Source organism: Centrocercus urophasianus, unplaced genomic scaffold (genome assembly GCF_019232065.1).
Source record: "Centrocercus urophasianus isolate 14NV4802_14NV808 unplaced genomic scaffold, USGS_Curo_1.0 seq_16, whole genome shotgun sequence".
NCBI lineage: Eukaryota > Metazoa > Chordata > Aves > Galliformes > Phasianidae > Centrocercus > Centrocercus urophasianus.
Genome location: NW_024884711.1, coordinates 16,956,058 through 16,976,678, shown reverse-complemented (window position 1 = coordinate 16,976,678; position 20,621 = coordinate 16,956,058). Strand labels below are relative to the sequence as shown.

Sequence of the window (20,621 nt, the reverse complement as noted above, 5' to 3'; positions counted from 1 at the left end):
GTGCAAAGCAGTAGTTCTCTGAACTGTATTTTGTTCAATGACTAGAATGTACATTGATCACACCTCCTACTTTTCCTCTTAAAGTTTTCTACAAAAACATATTACAATTCTAAAGCTTCCTTACAAGAATACTGGCAGTTCTGAATTGTTTCCACACCATTTATCTCACTAACATCCTGGAGTCAAACCACTTTTTTCCTCCTTCAATACAGTCCCCCAAAGCAGGGAGGACTTCACCCTTGTTTCACCTTGTAGTTTATGCCAACATGCAAGGTGAAACTGCAGAGAGATGTTTATAAAATGAAAAGGAAAGATTTGACCACCAAGATTTCAAAATCTGGAAACTTTCATTAGTGTGTTGCATTTTTCACCTACAAATGAGAGTTTACAATGAAAATAATTCTTGAAATACGCCAATGCTACAGATTCAGCTGTTCAGTGATCACAGCTGACACAAGTATTTTATCTAATCTTTTTCATCTCAGTCATCTTTCTTGGCCGTTGCAATGCCCACATTTAAAACATACCTGTCCTTGACGTCTTTCATAAGCTGCTGCAAGTCAACCTCTTGTTTCCTCAGGTTCCCAAAGGACGACTGGCTTTCCACACAGCCCTTTGCTCCGGCTCCCAGGCTGATCTTTCCAAATGAAGTTTCAATACTTCCTTGGACAACATCTTCAAATTTCCCCATATATTTTGCAAAGTCAGATTCCACAATTACTAGGAAAACAATAAAAGTAACTGCTTACCACTGAGACAAGTGCTAAAACAGTCCTGAAGTCATCAGATAAACAAAGTTAAAGAAAACAAAGATTTAATGTCAGTGAAGGCAAGAACAGCAATGAGCAAATAAACGGGTAAGTTCACAGCTCTGCAACTTCTGCTTCACAGAATCACAGAATGGCCGGGGTTGGAAGGGACCTCAAGGATCATGAATCTCCAAACCCCTGCAACATGCAGGGTCACCAACCTCCATGTTTAATGCTAAATTAGGCTGCCCAGGGCCCCATCCAACCTGGCCTTGAACACCTCCAAGGACGGGGCATCTACAACCTCTCTGGGCAGCCTGTTCCAGCACCTCACCACTCTCTGGGTAAAGAATTTCCCCCTGATGTCTGACCTAAATCTCCCCTCCCTCAACTTAAAACCATTTCCCCTCATCCTACACATATCAACCCTTTCAAAGAGTTGATTCCCCTCCTGTTTGTAGGCTCCCTTTAGGTATCGAAAGGTTGCAATGAGGTCACCCCACAGCCTTCTTTTCTCCAGGCTGAACAAGCCCAGCTCCCTCAGCCTGTCCTCATAGGGAAGGTGCTCCAGTCCCCTGATCATGCTAGTGGCTTCCTCTGTGTTTTCATCTTTGATTAGCTATCTTTTATGTTCTGCCATTTTAGGAAAACATCTGAGGAGTCAAATACTGAACTCAAACACTAAAAAAGCACTAAAAAGACTTACAAAGCATGACAAATTTACTTCAGCTACAAGGAAAAACTGAAGTATACCTGCTTGTGCAACAGACTTAATATTCTGCCATTATCTCTATACATCTTATAACAAGCCTGTCCCAAAGCTCACTGAAAATCAATGGAAATTCTGAATTGGCTTAAATCAAAATCTGAGTCTCAAAATCAAAGGACAAAAAAAAAACAACAACCAAGGACAGTCTCAGAATCAGCTGATTTTCCATGTTAGTCACAATTACCATCTATGCTGAAGGACTTGTTGTTTATCTACCTTCAGAATTATGACATGCCCAGAAATATGGGATTCCAGATCATCGCTCCTACTAGCTGGTGAGGTTTGGTGCAGCTGGATGGCGAAATAAGTACAAGGATCAAATATTTTTAACAGTCTCTACAAGAAGAAAGGAAGCCACAATAAAACTTGTAAGCATTCTCTAGGCTACTATCACCAGCTTTTGTCCAGTGCTTTTTCACCTGGAGCACAGTACAGTTTCATGCCGTTATTGTCTACCAGAAACTTCCCAAAATAATCCAGGGGAATTCCTGAGGCTGCAGAGAGCAGTGTTACAAATACCAACACTGTATGGCTTGACAACCTGCAGCACCTGGTTGCAGTAGCCCACCTAGATTTTTTTAAAAATTAAATATTTAATAGTACTGTTCTTAGCTAAACAAATAGCCAAGGGAGAAAAAGATCCAGTCATCTCAGTTCTAAAGATAGAGAATAATTCAGAGCAAAGAAGCCCTCTAGTAACAGGACTGGGAATAACAAGGAAAAAAGTCAGGCTTTGTATTCTTTTCATGTGCAATAATAGTGCTGCCTGAGTACAGCTTTACCTGGTTTTATAGGTTTGTCTTCAGTAAGCACATCACTCAACGAGACTGCCAAGAAATGATACTTGGGCTTCTGCCAGCACCAGAATTTCTTCCTCTTTGTAACTAAGCTCAGAAGCTGCAGCTTGTCTGAGGCGTTCAAATGGGAAACAGGGATCAAGTCACCTCCGCTGTCCGTTTCTCTCACAAAATTCCTTGTTGCTTTTGCAAACATCTTGGTGAATCATTTACAGCCTGGAAGAATAAATCTGTTTTTCAAAACTACAGTTAGAAGATATAAATATTTACATTTGCACTTTCAGGAGCTCTTCACATTACCGGTATCAATATAGGAATACTGTTCTCACTCCACCTTCTCCACTCTAAACTGGGAATAGTGACAGTTACTATCATTTCCCCCAAAAGGTTTTCACAGTAACAGATGATGGAATTTTGGATAAAAACTTAAATAAGCAACAGTGAATAAGTAAAGAACAGTGCACTGCAAGCATGATATAGAAGACTTAACCACTACAGTAATCCTGAAATTCGTAAGCACACAAATAATGAAGAAATATATAAGAAAAGAAGCAACCCAATTTAAAACTGAAAAAATCCTTTAAAGAACACCCACAGATAATTAATCTGCTAGGGAGGAAAAAAACTTACACAACTTACCTGAAGTTCTAAGGAAAAGCATCTCCTAATGAGCAGCCTGCAGAGACTCACCTGGCTCACAGGAACACAGGCGCAGTGGCAGAGCACTCCTGCCTCTCCACAGGCTCCTTTTATGACCTACCATAAAATCACCTTACTCCACAGAAGATAACTGAGTATTATTCATACAGGTTACCTTGTTTTAACAGTCCATAAATACATACAAGGATAATAGAAATTATTTCATAGTAAGCAACAAACATTTCTACTGGCAGCTCTGTGACTAAATTTTCCTTCTGAACTTCACCCACGGAAATTCCCAATTCATATTTTCTTCTTTTGAACTTTTTTTTTTTTAACCTTCAGTGCTTTCCAATTTTCTATTTCCCATTGGCAGAACTACAGCTGAACAGAACATACACTGTTTACAAATGTTACTTACATCTGCTAAACAGCTACATAGATTATCTTATTCTAGCTTTTAAATGTCTTGAAGTTGAAAATACTGCCATCTTTTCTCATGTAAGGTTTCCTTTATCCAACATGATATTATGCTATTTACAAGAAAGTTTTTCAATATGAGAAACTGGCTAAAGGCATGGGAGAACCGATAAAAAAGACCACTCAGAAATGCTAAGCATTCAATTCTAAAAATCTACATTTTCAACCTTACAAGAATTTTTCTTTCAGTTGTTTTATGTGATCTGGTGGCATTTCCACTTTTTTTTTTTTTCCAGTTGGCAGCATTCCTTTGTACCCTCCTCCAGCTGACAGGCATAAACTGCCCCAGGTGCCCATTTATCTTCTTTGAAATAGCGTGCACACACATTCTCCATTAATCACCTATCCTGCTCAAACAGATGTTGGATTTGTCCATCACCAACACAGGCCAGAATAAGCTAAGGCAGGCTTCAAAGGAATGAACAGGAAAAGATATTGTAGTTGACACTTAAGACTGTGGGAAAATGGAAAAGTGAGTAAAGATATTACAGGCTGGACTATAGGGTTCATGTTTTACTATCAGCTGGGGAAAAGAAGAAAACCACTCTTTGTAGATAGAAACACAGCTTTCCATTAGCTTTTCCCAAATACCATTTCAGATAATATTTCGTTCACTATTTACCAACTCACATTGAGATAGCTACCTTCCTATGAAATCTCCATGGCCTACTCTTAGTTCTCCCCATTAACAAGCAAAGAGCATTACTCAACAGCACCTGCAGAGAAAAGATTTGAAGAATGTCATTCTGTGCTTCCAACACTTTGCTGAAGTGTAATCTGGGGCTGCAACAAACAGCCTGGAGCTACGCTGGGAATATTTCCACTGACTTCCAGTGCATTAGCTGCTGTCACCCAACATAACCTCCTTCAAACATGCTTTATGTGATTGCTCACTCATTCTGATCCCATTCTCACACAATGGACTCACGTTTGTATTCTCTTAATTGAAAAAGGCCCACCAATTTCTAAGGAGCTCACGAGAAGAGAAATTGCAACAAAAAGTTCTTGCGATTTGTCTTTCTGTTACACTCTCACTAAATTTCATGAGAAGAACCAATGACACCATTCTATAAAACTCCATTCTGATTCATGGTAGTTTGACTTCGCTCCCAGCAATGAGGCTTCTGATATGCAAAAAGAACACCTGGGAAAGATCACAGAGAGCTTATGAAAACTGCAGGGACTCACACGGCAGGAAAGAGATTCAGCCTTCAGCCACAGGCATTGGTGACAACATTAACACCTCCTATCATGGGAACATCTTTGCAAGGAGCTTATTTACTGGTGCAGCAGTACCTGCAAAGTATTAATATTCTACCCAAATTATCTCTTTGTGCATAGTACCTTTAACATAAACTCTCAAATGCATTCCACTATCTTGTTTCACTAGCTCATAAAAGGACAGAGAGACAGAGGTAATTCCCCATGGTCAACGTCAGCGAGATAATACAGGACTGAGGGTGTCCTGATCATATGGTCACAGATGTAGCACTAAGATAACTCTCCTTCTGGAATTCCTTGCTCTGAAGTTTCGTTGAATCACGTTTGACTTGCCAGAACTAGAAGGACAGGTACAAAAGCTGGTAGAAAAGGCCTGAATTCACTCCTGCAGATTGACAGCTAGGTGTGAAGGTGGGAAAGGAAGAAGTAGGCTCCTTGCCCACTGAGAAATTTAAAATTAGCCTGAACCTGGGCTACAGGCAGATTATTCAATGAAGAGGATGAGATCAAGCAAAGATATTTACAGTAACTTCATCGCTTATTGCAACTGTAAGGGAGTGCGTTGGAAGGCTGATGCCTGCAGACTGCCATGCAGAGGACTTCAGCTGACCATGTGCCACCCTTCACATTCTCAAGAACTGTAGAATCGTGGAATTGTGTGAGTTGGAAAGGCCCTTTAAAGGCCATCTGGTCCACCTCCTCTGCACTAACACACGGCCCCATCAGCCAGGACTCATGCTGAAAGAAGCCTAAAGCGAGCAAGTGATGACAAGCAGTGCATGGATCGTATTACAAAGCCTTGTTTTCTTCTCCTTTCTAGATAATTCAAACAAAAAGCCATAAAATCCCAAAGATTTTCAATCCCTGATCGAGCGGTGCCAGCCCGGACCTGACCCGAGACCAGACATGGTGCCGGCCACGAGGAGCGGGCACTGAGGCAGCTCGAGCGGGCAGCCAAGCGCCAGGCTTCTCCTCAAACACCACCCATGAACTGCGGCGATTCATCATTTTATGTGAGGATTTTGGTGTTTTTTTCCCCCCGCAAAGAAGCCGGAGAGCACACGAGCAAACAGAGACGGCGGCGGGCCCGAAGACTCACAGCGGGCTGTGCGCGCCCCGCCCTCCCGGCGGCGAGCAGGGCTCAGCGCGGGCACTGCCCGCCTTACCGCCCCCCCGCGTCCGTCCCCGTACTCACGGCGAACCCCGAAGATGTGCTCTGCACCCCAAGGCGAAGCTCCGCCAAGAGCCTGGAGGAGCGCCTAGAGGAGGGGGCTTCGGGCCAGCAATGAGGCGCGGCAGGGCTGGGCAGCACCGCGGGGGCAGGCGGGGGAAGCAAGGCCCCGCCCGGCGTGCGGAGGGGGCGCGGGGCCTCGCGGCGCCGCCATGTTGTCGCCCAGCACGTGGCTGTGGGATGCTGCCGTTGTCCAGAACAAAATGCCGTAGGGATTGCAGTAACACCCATTCAGTGAGACCTTTATGAGTCTACAGAAATACCGAGTAGTTCTTGAAGGTATCAAAGAAGTATTTTTGAGTGAGCCGTGCTATGAGCTGGGTCCTTATGTTCCCATTTAAAGAAAGCATTTGGGCGAGCAGCCACAAGTGTTGAATCAGCAGATCTTAATGGAGTAAAGCCTGGCTGGTCTTTGGAAGGAGAGGAGTTTGAAAGGTGGATGTCTTGAAATGAGCACTCCTGGGTGAGAAATACTGCTCAGTGTTCATAGCTGAAGTCATACTCATTTCTTCCTCTGTGTTAACTACATACCTTATCCAAACCTTCCAATTAGCTTCAGTGGGTTTTAACCTATAAACCCTTTCCGATTCCCATCAATGACATCGTACCCAGACTCTAACGCCTTATTTTCTTCAGGAAATATTCCTTTCTTCTCTTCGAAGGAGGGGCAGTAGAGCTGTGAAAGGTCTAGAGCACAAGTCTAATGGGGAGCAGCTGTATCTGCATATGTGACAATTTACTTTCTATGAAAAGGAAAACTCTGCTTCTTGAGTCTTGTACTAAGAAAAGCACCTACAAGTCCTCAGGAGATCTCTTTTTAGGGTCAGCACCTAGCTGCAGAATTACTAGCTCCAGGCATAATCTCTAGTGGCCAGTAGCAGCACGTTTCATTAGCAGTCATGTGCTTTTCTGAGGAGTGGCAGCATGTGATTCATTTCCAATGCGAGTGTCTGCTCAAGCAGATTTTGAGAAATCAGGCCAGGAAGTGACACTGAAACACATTACCATGGAAATGTTCACTAGGGAGGAAGGAGGCAAAAACAGTGAAACTTGCCAGTCAGCTCAAGGAAGTTACTGGTGGTTAATTGTGCACAAACTAAGGGGTGTCTGCACCAAGGATATTTCCACATTTTCAAGAGAAAACATTAAACAGACATCTGTTATCCACTTAACACACAAGCCAGCATACAGTAGTTTTAAGCTGACTTGCGTTAATTAGAAGAGACAGAAACAGGTCTGGACACTAACAGTTTTGAGGCCGTGCAACAATTAACGTAAAGGCTTCAAACACTGATATTGAAAATGGCTGCAAGTGGGAGACATTTAGGATTGAATACCTTCCTTGATCTTCCATTCTTCATTTCCATGAATAATGAACGATGAAAGTGATGAGAATCTGGACATAAGCCAGCAGTGTGTGCTTGGAGCCCAGAAGACCAACTGTATCTTGGGCTGCATTAAAAAAGGGGTGGCCAGCAGGGAGAGGGAGTTGATTGTCCCCATCTACTCAGCTCATGTGAGGCGCCATCTGGGGCACTGCGTCCAGGCATGGGGCTGTCAGTGCAGGAAGGACGTTGGAGCTCCTGGAACGGGTCCAGAGGAGGGCACTAACATGATCAGAGGGCTGGTGCACTTCTCCTATGACAGAAGGTTGAGGGAACTGGCTTGTTTAGTTTGGAGAAGAGAAGGCTTTGGGGAGACCTCATTGTGGCCTTGCATTACTAGAAGGGAGTGTATAAACGGGAGGGGGAACAACTGTTTACATGCCTGATAGTGACAGGACAAGGGGCAATGGTTTTAAACTTAAGAGGAGGAAGTTTTTCACACAGAGGGTGGTGATGTACTGGAAAAGGTTGCCCGAGGAGGCTGTGGATGTCCCATCCCTGGAGGCATTCAAGGCCAGGCTGGATGTGGCTCTGGGCGGCCTGGTCTGGTGGTTGGTGACTCTGCTTATGGCAGGGGGGGGTTGAAACTAGATGATCTTTGAGGTCCTTTTCAACCCAGGCCATCCTATGATTCTGTGATGAGATTCTTCAGATGTGTAGCACAGCCAAAACTCACAGCATATAGCTTTGTCCTGACTGACTGGGGAGCCAGCAGTGAGAACACAGTATGGGAAATGTATGTGGTGAGTGTGTTCTGTGTTAAGATCTGTCATGTGCTGAATCTCTGGAGCTGAGACATGATGTGCATCAGTTACATGTTAGAAGATTCTTTTGCATTGGCACTGTATTAGAAGATTTTCATGTAGAATGGACAGAAGGAGAAAAACAGGAAGTTTTGTTTGTGTGACAAACTGCCTTTGGCACTGTACAAGATTTGGCTATCTTATTTAAGTAGAGTGGGACAGGCAATTGACACACAAACTTCACAGCCTCAATTTAAAAAAAGGAGTAATACACATCACCTGTGAGTAATTACCCATATAGAATGGCTTAGACTGAAAAGATTTTGTTGTACTGAGGGACGTGGTTTAGTGGGATAGGTGAATGGTTGGACTGGGTCATCTTGGAGGTCTTTTCCAACCTTGGCAATTCTATGATGCTGTGATATCACATAGTTTTTACCCCCCTGCTGGGTGTCAGGTTTTCCACTCTCTAGATCCGGCTGCCAAAGGCCCCATCCAACCAGGCCTTGAATGCCTCCAGAGACAGTGCTGCCATAACCTATCTTAGCAACATCTTTTCATGCTGTTGCTCCTACACAGAATGCCACCAGATTGATCAGGCACATTCCATATTTTGGAAACTGTGCAGAAAATTGCCTGCCTTTGGTTAATGCACAGCAATCTACTAATGCAATATGTTGCAGACCCAGAAAGGTTACGTGATTTAATTAGGGGATTGTTGTGCACTCTCTGACCAAGACAGAGGGGAGCTCCCCTTGATACAAGATGGGGAGAAGTAGTGCAAGACTTAGTTAATTATGGGAGACTCATGGGATTTGCTAGCCAGGAGGAAACAAAATCTAGGATGGAGGCCAGAGGGAAATGGGAAGATGAAAATAATAATTCTGAATAGTTTTTTACGACCTCACCTCTAGGGGAAGCCAGCATGACCTCCTGATAATAAGAGAGAGAGAGAGACTATAAGTGGAATGCATTTGTGAAAAAATTCCTTGGAAGGTTAATGGATGGTTTACTCTTTACCACTCTAGAAAAACTGATAACTAGCTGGGGCAAGATAAAAGGGGATTATCTCCCCAAAATGCAGCTTAGTTTGAAAGGAAACAAACTAACAAACAAAAAAAGCAAACAGTAGTTGTGTGCTCTTACTATACTTCTGTGAAATTCCTCAGTCATTATATTAAGAAAAGAAATCATTGAGCACCACCAGATGTCAGCATTGCAGAATGATTATTTCTACCCATTACAGAAGAGGTCTTTGTATCCGATGAATATTATATATTAGATTTTTTTTTTCTATGATAGCATAATCTGTCATATATTTTCCAGTCATTAATATTAGGATAGAGTGTAAGACCAAAATTGTCCACAAAGGGGAATTTCCTAATGGTTATTTTTTGTCTTATATCTTCAAAATTTTTTAAAATGTTTTCATGAGGGCAGCATCAACAACTGTACTAATGGTATATAATGCCTCATAGCAGTCACAGTGTTGTTTCAGGCTGCAGGCAGCCCAGCTAGAGAGTGCTCACTTAAGTCAAGCCTGTACATCAGAATATCAGAAGTGGTTCAGAGCTCTCTGTTGCTGTATGCTAGGCTTTATTTAAACCCTCATGCTGGCTGCAGAAGGGTCTGCTGGCTTCAGTTCTGTGGAGGAAATGCAGAGAAGTAAGTGTGAAACTATTTTGGGCTTCCATTTAGGGAAAAAAAAAAAGGACAGCTGGTGAAGCAAATTCTTTTGAAGGTGTCCAGCAGCGTAAGCCAAATCACCACTGAAAGGGTGAAAGTCTTCCCCCCGTTTCCTGTCACAAGAATACAAGATCTGAACAGATTTTTTGTTTCTTTGAAATCAACCAACCAGCCTCTTTTATATTGTACGTTAAGATCCATCTCATTTTTTGTTGGGATGTTATACAGTTTTCATTGGTGCCAGTCGGTCCCGAGAAACATTTCCTGCTGCAAACAACAGCTTTCTCACTCTCCTGCTGGCACAGCTGTCACCAGCCCCTTGGCAGAGCACCAGCAGCCAGGGACAGGCTTCACAAACAGCAAGTTACAGGATCCTGCTTAGTGGAGGTCAGTTTGCACAGTCAGTCGGAAGGGACTGTGTCAATCTGGAGTAGCCACAAAGCCATTTTGCTGCATTTCTCCATGTGTTTCTACGAGCTGCTGCCCATGAAGCTCTTGAAGAAGGAAACAAGAAGGCACTAACTTTAAGCATTGGAGATTTTCCCCATGAGATTAGTTTGGCCACTGTTTAGAGGTGATCTGTTCTATTGTCAGGTTATCTCCATTGCTTTTGTGTATCAGAGTGAAGAAAAAAAGTGTCCAGTAGTGGATCTTTTAGTCCCATGAAAGGAAACTGAGGAGTACCATGCTGACAGCTGCAGAAATGTGACAGACAGACATGTTCAGTGTAACTCAGTGTATCGCCTGTGCTGGAACTCAGGTCATGGTGTCAGTGTTGATGTGCATGGGAGATGGGAGACACGACACTGTTTACCCTCCTGTAGAGAATATCCTCTGGCAATAGGGCTCACCTTTCTTGCTGTAAAAGCTTTCTCGTCTCTGCCATGACTGTGTTTTAAAGCAGCTGTAACTTTAAACATCTTCCTATGAAGAATTTGTGATTATTTGATGATTTTCCCATAATTTAAAGAAAAATGGCAGAACAATCATTGTGGTTACCTGAAAAATCATCTAGTGACATCTGTAACAATAATAGGGAAGGCAGTTTGCATGAAGATGCACAAAGTGGTTCTACCTTTAAAATGTAGATTAGATGACAGCCACAGAACTTTGCTTCTTTTACAATAATGGTAAATGAAGATATAGGGATAGGTGATGTTTCTTGCGTGCCTCAAAATTCTTTTTCCACAATAGTTTATTATGAACCATCTGGCCTCATTAAGGTTTTATCAAAGACCATCTGGCCGTTGCATTGTTCAGACTGCTCAGCAGCAGAACTTGATCATAAACTAACCAAATGGAACGGCTATCAAATTTTTGCAAGAGCCCTAAACATTTATGCAGGTCCTACATACACACAGTACTTTTAAAAGCACATTGTTTTACATTAATCCTAAGAAAGACATGAAAAAATCAAATCTGAAATGATTTTATCATTAATTAATTTTATAAATCTTAAAAATATTTCTGAGTTTCTTTCCATTTTTTTTCAATCTGCTCTTTGAGCAGCTGGAACACAAGCTATACTGTCGAATGACTGCATTAAAGTAAGAAATACTAGGATTTCTTCTAAAAATGTTGCGCATAGAGGATAGATTTTGTCGAGCTTCAAAAAGATGAAGCTTTTTACCTTTGCACATTGATCTTTCAGAGCACAAGCACTCTCAGATCCAACTGTGAGAGCAAATTATTCAGGCGGAATTTTCCACAGAACCCACAGAAGTTGGCAATTTCTCACAAGGCAGCAGGCTGGATGGTGTTTGTATTACCATGAACACTACTGGAGCACAGTCGCAGTCAAACCTTGCAAAATGTTCAGCAGCTAACATTAATATTTCATTGAATAACACCAGATGGATGTTTTCATCTATTGCAACATTTGTAGCTATAGCTTTATTATGATTTAAAGCAAATTTTGTGTCTCTCTTTTAGTTTTTGTGGCTCCTTTGTTGTATTTCCCAATTATTATGCAATTCCTTAACCTTCATTCTTATTGTTTGTTAACTGCCAGCTCAGTTGCTCTTTCAGAACTGAATTATGACTAGCATTTTTTTTTGCAGGGTGAATTGAAAAGAATCTCTCCAGAAGAATAAAGTAAATGCGTTTTTTGTACCTACAGAGCTGAAAATGGAGAAATTGGTTTTGAGAGCTTTGAAGCAGGCCATGGCTCATATAAGAAGTGGATGTGCTGAGGAAATGACTGCAAATGGCAAAAAAGCCAGAGGGTTTTGAGGAGCTGTGAGGCTGTGTTGCCACAGTGGGTGAGATGGGGCTCCTGGGGTTTTTCAGGGTCACTGCAGCAGGAGCTGCCGGTGGCCATCTTCATCATCTGCTGCAGGAAGGCACATGGCAAGGAGGGACTAAAGGTAGAAACAGACCCCACTTTATACAGCTGTGATCATTCAGAGACTGTGATAGGAACATGCTTAATTTCCCCAGTCTAATATGAAGCAGGGTGAGAAAAGCACACTTCATGTCAAAACCAGGAGCAAGAGCTGGCAAGCAGCTCAAAAATGCGTGGGCTGCTAAGTGTGGATATTTATGCTATTTGTTATATAACAATTACATTGTAGACCAGGTATTGATTGCACTGCAAAAAAAAAAAAAAAAAAAAATCAGCTATGAAATAGTGTTGGTCTGTTCTCACGCTATTAAAAATACAATTTTCTGTGCTCTGTCACAGGAAAAACTGGTGTCCTTGCTCATTATACTGCCCTTGTTTGTCTGAATGACACACTGATTTGGGTGAGCAGCTTCTGAAAGGGCCGATGCAAGTGACCTTGGGTGGATGACTTTCTTATTTCCAGATCCACTTTCTTAGCAACTGGGAGACAAGGATGTGCTTCCCTTCTACAGAATTGGTTGTAGTCAGCTTGAGCCTTTTGTGGTTTTACTTGGTTTTTATGTGGCTGCAGTCCAGCTTCACCAGTACAAATATACTACAGTGTGAGCAATGCAACTTGAAAGAGAGAAGGAAGACCAGCCTGAAAGGAAATGGTAGTGCAAAAGGAAGCAATGAGCAACCAGTACTGTGAACACATGAACTGCATTCTTTCAGGAAGGACCTCGTGACTGCACACCTCAGTACCGAGAATCTAATTTCAGCAATATATACTCTTTCCCCTCATCCCTTCTCCCATCGTTTCAAACAGTCGTTCCTGTTGGTGTCTGTATTGGAGCCAGTGTCAGAGAACAAAGCATTCATATGAGCAGTTTTCTGAAACTTTGTGACTAGATAAAATACAATGGAGCTCCTACCATGGCCTTTCATGCAATGTAGCACATCTTTTCCAATTTCTGATATCCACAGAAGGTAAGAATATAATATCCATGAGTTAAGGATAAGCTAGGCTTGCAATCTCTTAGTACCTAGAGAACTCAGACAGAAGACATCAAGTTTGCCCTCACTGACCTATTGCAGGGCTCTCTTTTAGGCAAACTTCTCAGCCTAAGTTTTCCCACAAAAGGACTTAAGAATGTGGTGCACTATTTTTGAACTTTATAAGAAAACTGATTTTTTCATCCCAAATACCTATTCAGCTATTATGTAACTGTTTTCACAAGATTGGATTCAGTGACCAAAATGCAAGCAGCAAACAACTAATATAAGTAGGATGATCTCTTGATTTCACTCCATCTTCAGTTTGACAGTGACAGAGGTGACAACGAACAGTAAACAAAACAGTAAATCTTTCAGTTATTGGACTTGTTCTTATCCATTGATAAATCTACATAATCTCCCTTGCTCTAGGCAGCAATCAGTGCATTTCAGACATACTCTCACAAAATCTCAGAAGGAAAAGATTTTTCAAGGCTTGTACTGCAATAACTCAAAGTGGTTTTACTGCAGCCTTTATCATTAGCGAGAAGCTTGTCATTTAGGAACTATAGTTCATTAAATAAATTCTTCATAAAGAAAAGCGATGTTAAATATGCAAAACAAAACAAAAAACCCACATATTTTCCAATTCTGACATCTGATCTTGTTAAACAGAAACTGAACTATCTGCTCAAACAAAATCCTTAAAGAGAGATAGTACCCTAGTAGAGAAAGCCAAGTAATTCCCCAAGTCAATGACATTACAAGCAGTAACTGCAGCTGATGTATTTGTATGCGACGTCTTAGCTTCCAGGAATTTATTGTTGTTCCAAGAGCTTAAAAAAATATACATCAATTAATCCAAAGACTCAAGTTCTCAGTTAAATTAAGTCTCCGCTATATCCCACTCAGTAGAGGAACTTTGATTTGTTTCAGATGAAGGTTTACATATAGCAGTTATTTCCTTTGGAGCAGACTAAGCAAAGATAGAAATTCATAACTACACAGTAGAAGTTGGTATCTGGCTAGCTTTTAATATCCTTAAAAACCTGGACTGACCCTATGAGTTTCTATGTATCTTGCACTAGAGGTAGGGAAAAGGGGCCAAGTTAAATATCAACAAATTGAGCATGGAAAGCAATGTATCCAAGAAATGTAATGGAGGCATTGTAAAAAAAGAAAGAAAGAAGCAGCCAATATGTGACAGTTACTGTGCAGAGCAAACTTTGCTCAGCTGTCATTGTTTTTCCTCACGCTATGGTGCTTTAAATCATTTTGCAGTAAGCACTGACTTTAAGTAGAGATTACTGTAAATGAACAGGCAGCTGAGGCGAGACACCAATTGGATGCAGGGCCTGCATAAGCCACGTTCACCTTACACTTCTATGGGGTAAAAAAACACACTCTGGGAAGCACTGATCAGAAATAGGGAACTTGGCAACCATGAGGAATTCACCCACATCCATTTCTCTAAGAGAAATTTGTATTGCCTGAGGTCTTCATGATCCAGAGCATAAGTAATAGGGATTCCCTTGCCATCTTCCTCTCCTTTTTATAATTATGGGAAAAAAAAACCATCACTAATTCTGTAAAGTTGTTGTTTTTTGGCTTTTTTTCCCCCATTGATTTGCTCTAAATGCCAGCTGTTTCAGGTACAATTAAAGCAGATTAGATCTCTCTGAAATTAATTGGCAATAAAGTGACTCCACTGATAACACGACTAAGTCCTAACCAGAAAGTTGAAACACAATCAGAATGGATGGATTTCACAAAACAGAAGGTGATTGTTGCACTCTATGAAAGCTGCATTTCTTGTGGCCTTTCTCCTTTTTCTGCTTCATAACACAGCTGAGGATGTTTTGTGAGGTAACAGACTCATTGATCCAATTTTCCCAGCTCTTCCTGAAACATCCATGTTTCCTCCTACCAAACTTTTTACACGTTGAAACTGGAAAGCACTACAGAACTGCAGTCTGGAATAAGAGCTTTGTCAAGTACCACGCTTACTTTATTTCCACCTTCTTCAAGACCCTAATCCATCTGTATTGCATCTTACACACACACGGTGGGCCTGTCAGATGTCGGTGACTAGCAGAATTGTACGAAACCACTATTCTCTGGGGAGAAAACATCACATTGATAGTTTCCTTCCAGCCACTTATTTTAAACAGTAAACAATATGTTTCCTTGTATTAAAAGTTGTTTTCTGGAGAATGTGCAGTTTGTGGTCTGCACTTTCATGCTAATACACAACATTTGTGTTGCACATCTGTCTACTCAAAACTGCTTACAACTTAGTGCTGTAATTGAATTTTTCCTGCTCCACTGTCTGGTATAACAGCCATGCAACTGTACCATGCATGCAGGTAACTGGCAAACAACTGGAAAACTACTGAAGATAACTACTAGACAGATTGTAAGAGCAATAAATAAGACTTCCAGCAGATGCAATTGCTTTTGTACTTGCCATTGTAGAAGGTATAAAAACCACAGCTAAAAAACAGTAAAAAAAAAAATACAGCAGCTAGCCTGGGTTCAGCTGTCACTAACAGCCTTTGAAGAAAGATGCTTACAACTCCTGGCAAAAAGTGAGGGTGCTCTGTGGCCTTTTTCAAGTATGATTTATTAACATCCAACTAAATTGGTTACAGAGACAAAAATGTAAATGAAATTGTGCATCAAGGTGCTCCAACGTTATTACAAATTTTTGCGTTAAGAGAAGCAGAAAACAGGAACTATGATGACTACAGAAAATTTTCTCAAAAATCTGAAAGCTGGTGGTCATCCTAACACAGAAGATAACTTTCTTCATCCCAAAATCATTAACGCTCTATCAAAACACACAACAAAGTCAGTATTTAGCAGCACTGCATATGTAATACCTCATACATGTGGCATGTTTTTCCAGTACTGGAACAAGTAAAACACTCAACATAAATACAGTTCTCAAGAATACCAAATATTTTCACCATCACCCCAGACATGTGAAGGTGAAAGAGCTCAGAATTTCTTGTGGATCGATCTCCAAAACTTTCCCGTAAGTTGTAATACAGTTTTGTTTTATACAGCAGTAACATCTAATTGACGACTTGTATATATAAGAAAAAGAATCACTTAAAATATTTTTTTAACATACAGCAACTACTTATGTGGGAAATTTCTCTTATTGCTTTCAAAAACTACAGCAAGAACAGCATCAAAGAACCGAGCAGCACAATAATGTGTTATGTGGTAAATTACAGCATTTACTAAGTTTTAATAGATAAGCCAGATAAGATTTGCAAATCCTTAACAACTCCAGCTGATGGACTGAGTTGCACCCACCAGCAGCTAGAAGATAGAAAAGATGAGTTTATTTATAGTATGCAGAATCCATGAATGAAAACATACCTAATCTAAAGAGCCTTCCATTTGAGCATCACTCCTTTGAATAGCACCTCCCACTCCAGCTCATACAGGCTGTACTCAGTTATGTGAAGATGGATTTCACCCTTCACTCTTACGTAGGTGTGGCAGTCCAGGTTTTGTATTCCTCTTCAGCATGCCCCCGCTTCCTAGGAGTTACATACAAAAACTGAACAAAACAAAATTTTCAGCTCTGAAAAGTTGATCATCCAGAGACGTAATAGAACAGATTTACACAAAAGAAGATGCAAGCACATTAACTCGGAGTACACTGAGCAGATGTAGCTGCACCGTTACCAGGCTGTGGTCTGACACCAGAGTGCCAGCCTGCGAAAGTCCTGTTTGCAGCCAAGGGAAAAGTACAGAAATAGGCCACGATGTTTATAGGAAAAAAGTAACTGTTTTGTCATTTAAAAGCTTGTCAGAATGGGACGTTCTACTACTTTCCAGGATTTTCTTTTTAATAAAGAGAAAATAGGACACTGAATAAGGACCTTTAGATGTGAGGGACCTAAAAGCAGTCTAAACAGCTGAGGGAAATTGAAGGGCAGGTATTTCATTTTTTAATTTAAGAACAGCCCTAGCCCCATAGCTGCCTCTGGTTGTATATTCCTTTGTGTTCCTTTCTGTCCAATGACCTCATCTCAACAGCCTGGAACTCTTGCAGGGACACTAACCAGTAAGCTGCCAAATAATAATAGATGGTGTCTGCAACCACCATCTCCCCCAAGAGCCAGCTTCAGATCCTTCAAAGGAGTACAAGTCATGCATAAATGTAGATTATCCAAGCTCTGTATGAAGAACCTAAGTACTTGACTGGATCTGTACTTCAAAAGCACCCAAAAAATAAATTAATACAGGCAAATTAACCCAAAGCATATATCAGAGAGGAAAGATTAAAAAAGAATGCAATGATGAATGGCACACACTACATCCACTCAGACTATACAGCACTTTGTACTACCAAGAGTAGTGTCCTAAACAAGTTAAACTGTTGTTTTTTAATACCAAACTTTGCACAAAATGTTCAAGCCTGTAAATCTGGAAGTACAGCTGTGGGTTTCTGTCTCTCTAAACACTATTTCCCCATGATCTTTTCTCTCTTTGCTGTGCAATTTGAAAACTGAGTCAGTGTCGTAACACTTGAAGGCATGAGCTGTTCCATTACGTAGATGTAAATTTGTAGTAAGCTTTTTGCTCTGTGAAGGGGTGCACAGAGAAGGAAAGAGCTAGATGAGTAGTGCTCAAACTGTCCCCCCACAGTATCTTAAGTAATGCTTACAAAGTCATCAAGTAAGTGTTAAAACAGGAGGCAATGGTCCTCAGGAAATCTTAAGATTGATGCACTGAGCGGTACAGTTTGGGAATCACTGCTGTGCAGGAAAGAAAGCAGTCAGTCATCTAATACTTTATTTCTACCACTCAGGGTAGAAATGTCAGTTACTAAACACAACAGATCTCCTAGTGCATTGCTGAAAGAAAATGGAAGTTATCTGGGGAAAACCAAATTTCATATTTCACCAAGAATAACTATAGAGTATATTAAAGTTTGTGAATGATTAATATATTTTTAAACAGAAATACACAGAAATAACATCAAGACAATTTCTTTCCAATTCTTAATATATAGCTGACAGAAGCTCAGCAATTAAACCCAACTCTTTCATACAAACATAGGCAGGGACAACTATACTGCAGCTGGAAATATTGGCCAGAGGATCATTCACCATTGGTTACACCAGATAAAAGCCTAGCATAATCTTGGGCATTATTTTACTGAAGAAAATAGTGAAATTCTGATGTTTGCCTTCTTGATAAGGGAATTTTGCTAAAATTTTCTGTAAGGCACTTCCCAGTTCACTGCTCCTTGTCTTTAACTAAGTGTCTTTTAAACATTTCAGACTGTAAGATACAGGAAAACAATGCCAGTTGGATTTCTCAAAAATTGTGACTCAAGCATCAAAATGAGATGAGTTTTGTTGAACACCCACAGACTTTAATGCATTACAGTTTGTTAACTTTGTCCCTAGCCCCTTTATTTGAATGCTATTAACTATTAGTTCATATGACAAAGTATGGGGAAATCCACTCCATTCACAGAAAATGCAAACCAGCAATCAGATCAGACAATAATCACAACAGCTGCCAAATATGACAATGAGAAGTTCAATGCATCCATCACAAATGTTACTCCTTTTCTCAAAAGCATTTTTACACTCCTTTCTCTTACCATCCTTTGTTGTTAAATGCATGTAATTATTAGTTATAGATGGTAATTGCAAACAACAAGGATAATTACAAATATCCACTCACTTCTGTGTCAAGTTTGGTAATACAAGAATAAAACAAGAAAGATTCAAGTCATGAAGAGATCTTCATTTTCCTTGAAAAGCCAAACAGCTCCCAAAGGTTAAGATTCCCTTCTGAATAAAAGCCCAGATTCTGTTTTCATGCTGACTTGAAACATGCCTTGTTGCAAGCTGCTGGAGTGCTAGCTGAGTTTTTAAAAGACACATTAAGTATAAGAAAATATACTAACATTTTTGGTGATAAATTACAGAAATGATACTGAGCCCAGAGTTCCTGAGCAAAGTGAGTAACAGTGAGAAAACATTCATCTGCCTGGGACACAGTGAAGCTTCAAGGTAGCAGAAAGCAAAACTTAAATATACATCTAAATTGATACCACAGATTTGGTTTAAAATGGAAGTTTTCATAGTATTTACTTCATGTTACAAGTATTATATTGATCAATTTTGATGGGTTTTCTTTACAACAAAGCAGCACACAGTAAGCTGTAAGCTTTTCTAAGCTACTTGTCCTTCTAACAATCACTCTTACCCATGCACTGTCCAGATGTTCCAGTCATAGTTCACGTTAACAATGTTTATCACAGACAGGGTTTATTTTTTTGAAATGGTATGTAAGAAAAAAGAGTGGTGGTGGACATTGATCTGCACCTGAAATCCGTGTTGATGACAGAGAGTCACAGATACACAGAACAGATTTGAAGAATCATGAGTCAGGCTTGAACTGCAGATAGGTTGGAATGCAAATTATCCTGTTAATGAACAAAGCATTGTGATTTCATGGAAAAAAAGATACTGCCCATTACTATAATCTTGACTCAAAGCAAGACTTCTGCTACATTTTTTTCCTGTTATATTTTAATCAGAGACTTAGTGCTTTCGCAAATCTATCCGAATGTATAAAATTACAGGAAAGAGATGCAACTGATTTAGTGCAAGACACTTGAACGTTTATCTGAATATAACAAACAAACAGAGGAAGATCAACGATTCCATACATTTCTCCATAAGGCAGATGGTCATTTTTTAAATATAAGATCTTAAATATGTCATTTATTTCTTAAGAGGTAGAAAATATCAAAATACTAAGAAAAAATTTCCAGCTTAAAACAATCAGTTAGTTTGCTTACTTTTTAAAAAGTTTTACTGTTGCAGTTTTTAGGTTAATAAAAACAAACGAAGCTACGGAAGCACAGGATTTCGTGCTCTGTATACATACTACTTCCTGCAGAAAGAGAGCTGCTTCATTTAGACAGTGCTCAAACATTATATACAAAAGATCTCCTCGTGCCCTGTTGGCAACTATAAATCTAAAGATTCTCAGTGGAAAATTTTGGCGATTCCTGATTTTCTAGAACTACTTTTAGCCAGGTACAGCTTATATTTATGACTTGATTCACTGATGTAACTGCAGAACTCCCCCTTCCAATAATGCTAGTAAGAAAGCTAATAGAAAGAAAAGCTTATTTAAATCTTTTCCACAAGCAGCAAAAGATTGTACTCAGGTTTCAGCACCAGCTGATAGCAATTTAGACCAGTCCATAGACAGCTGAATTACTGAACTGTGGAAGCCTACTTACAGTTGGAGTCATAAGGCTTAACGCTCGTTTCTCAGCACAGCTAGGAGACGCTGATGCTACTGTCTTCAATGCAACTCGATAAGGCATAAGTTAACTCTTAACTGACATTACTACACATTGGGAAAGTAGTGTAAAAGCTCCTCTTTTCCCTCTACTTGTTCATTCAGTGCTATTTATTAAATATTTTACAAAAAGAAGTTAGGGTATTTGTACATTCAAACAATCATTGAAACAGAGTAGAGAAAACAAATGAATTATCAGATTCTAAATCAAGCACAGTTCTGAAGATATGCACACTTGCACACTGC

At 40.4% G+C, this 20,621-nt stretch overlaps 1 protein-coding gene across 5 annotated transcripts in view; it reads right to left on the bottom strand.

Moving 5' to 3' along the window:
• The window catches only part of GSDME (gasdermin E), a 40,009-nt gene extending 19,388 nt beyond the window's left edge, over positions 1-20,621 (bottom strand). The window contains exons 1-3 of one of the 5 annotated variants that reach the window (XM_042817304.1): positions 16,410-20,621; positions 2,301-2,531; positions 528-720 (exon numbers count right to left, since the gene is read on the bottom strand). In XM_042817304.1, the coding sequence (XP_042673238.1) occupies positions 528-720; positions 2,301-2,511 (404 nt within the window). In that variant the 5' untranslated portion in view covers positions 2,512-2,531; positions 16,410-20,621. Of the gene's footprint in view, positions 1-527; positions 721-2,300; positions 5,788-5,850; positions 5,962-16,409 lie in introns of those variants that run through there. The other 4 variants (XM_042817300.1, XM_042817303.1, XM_042817301.1 and 1 more) reach the window with 4 other exon arrangements.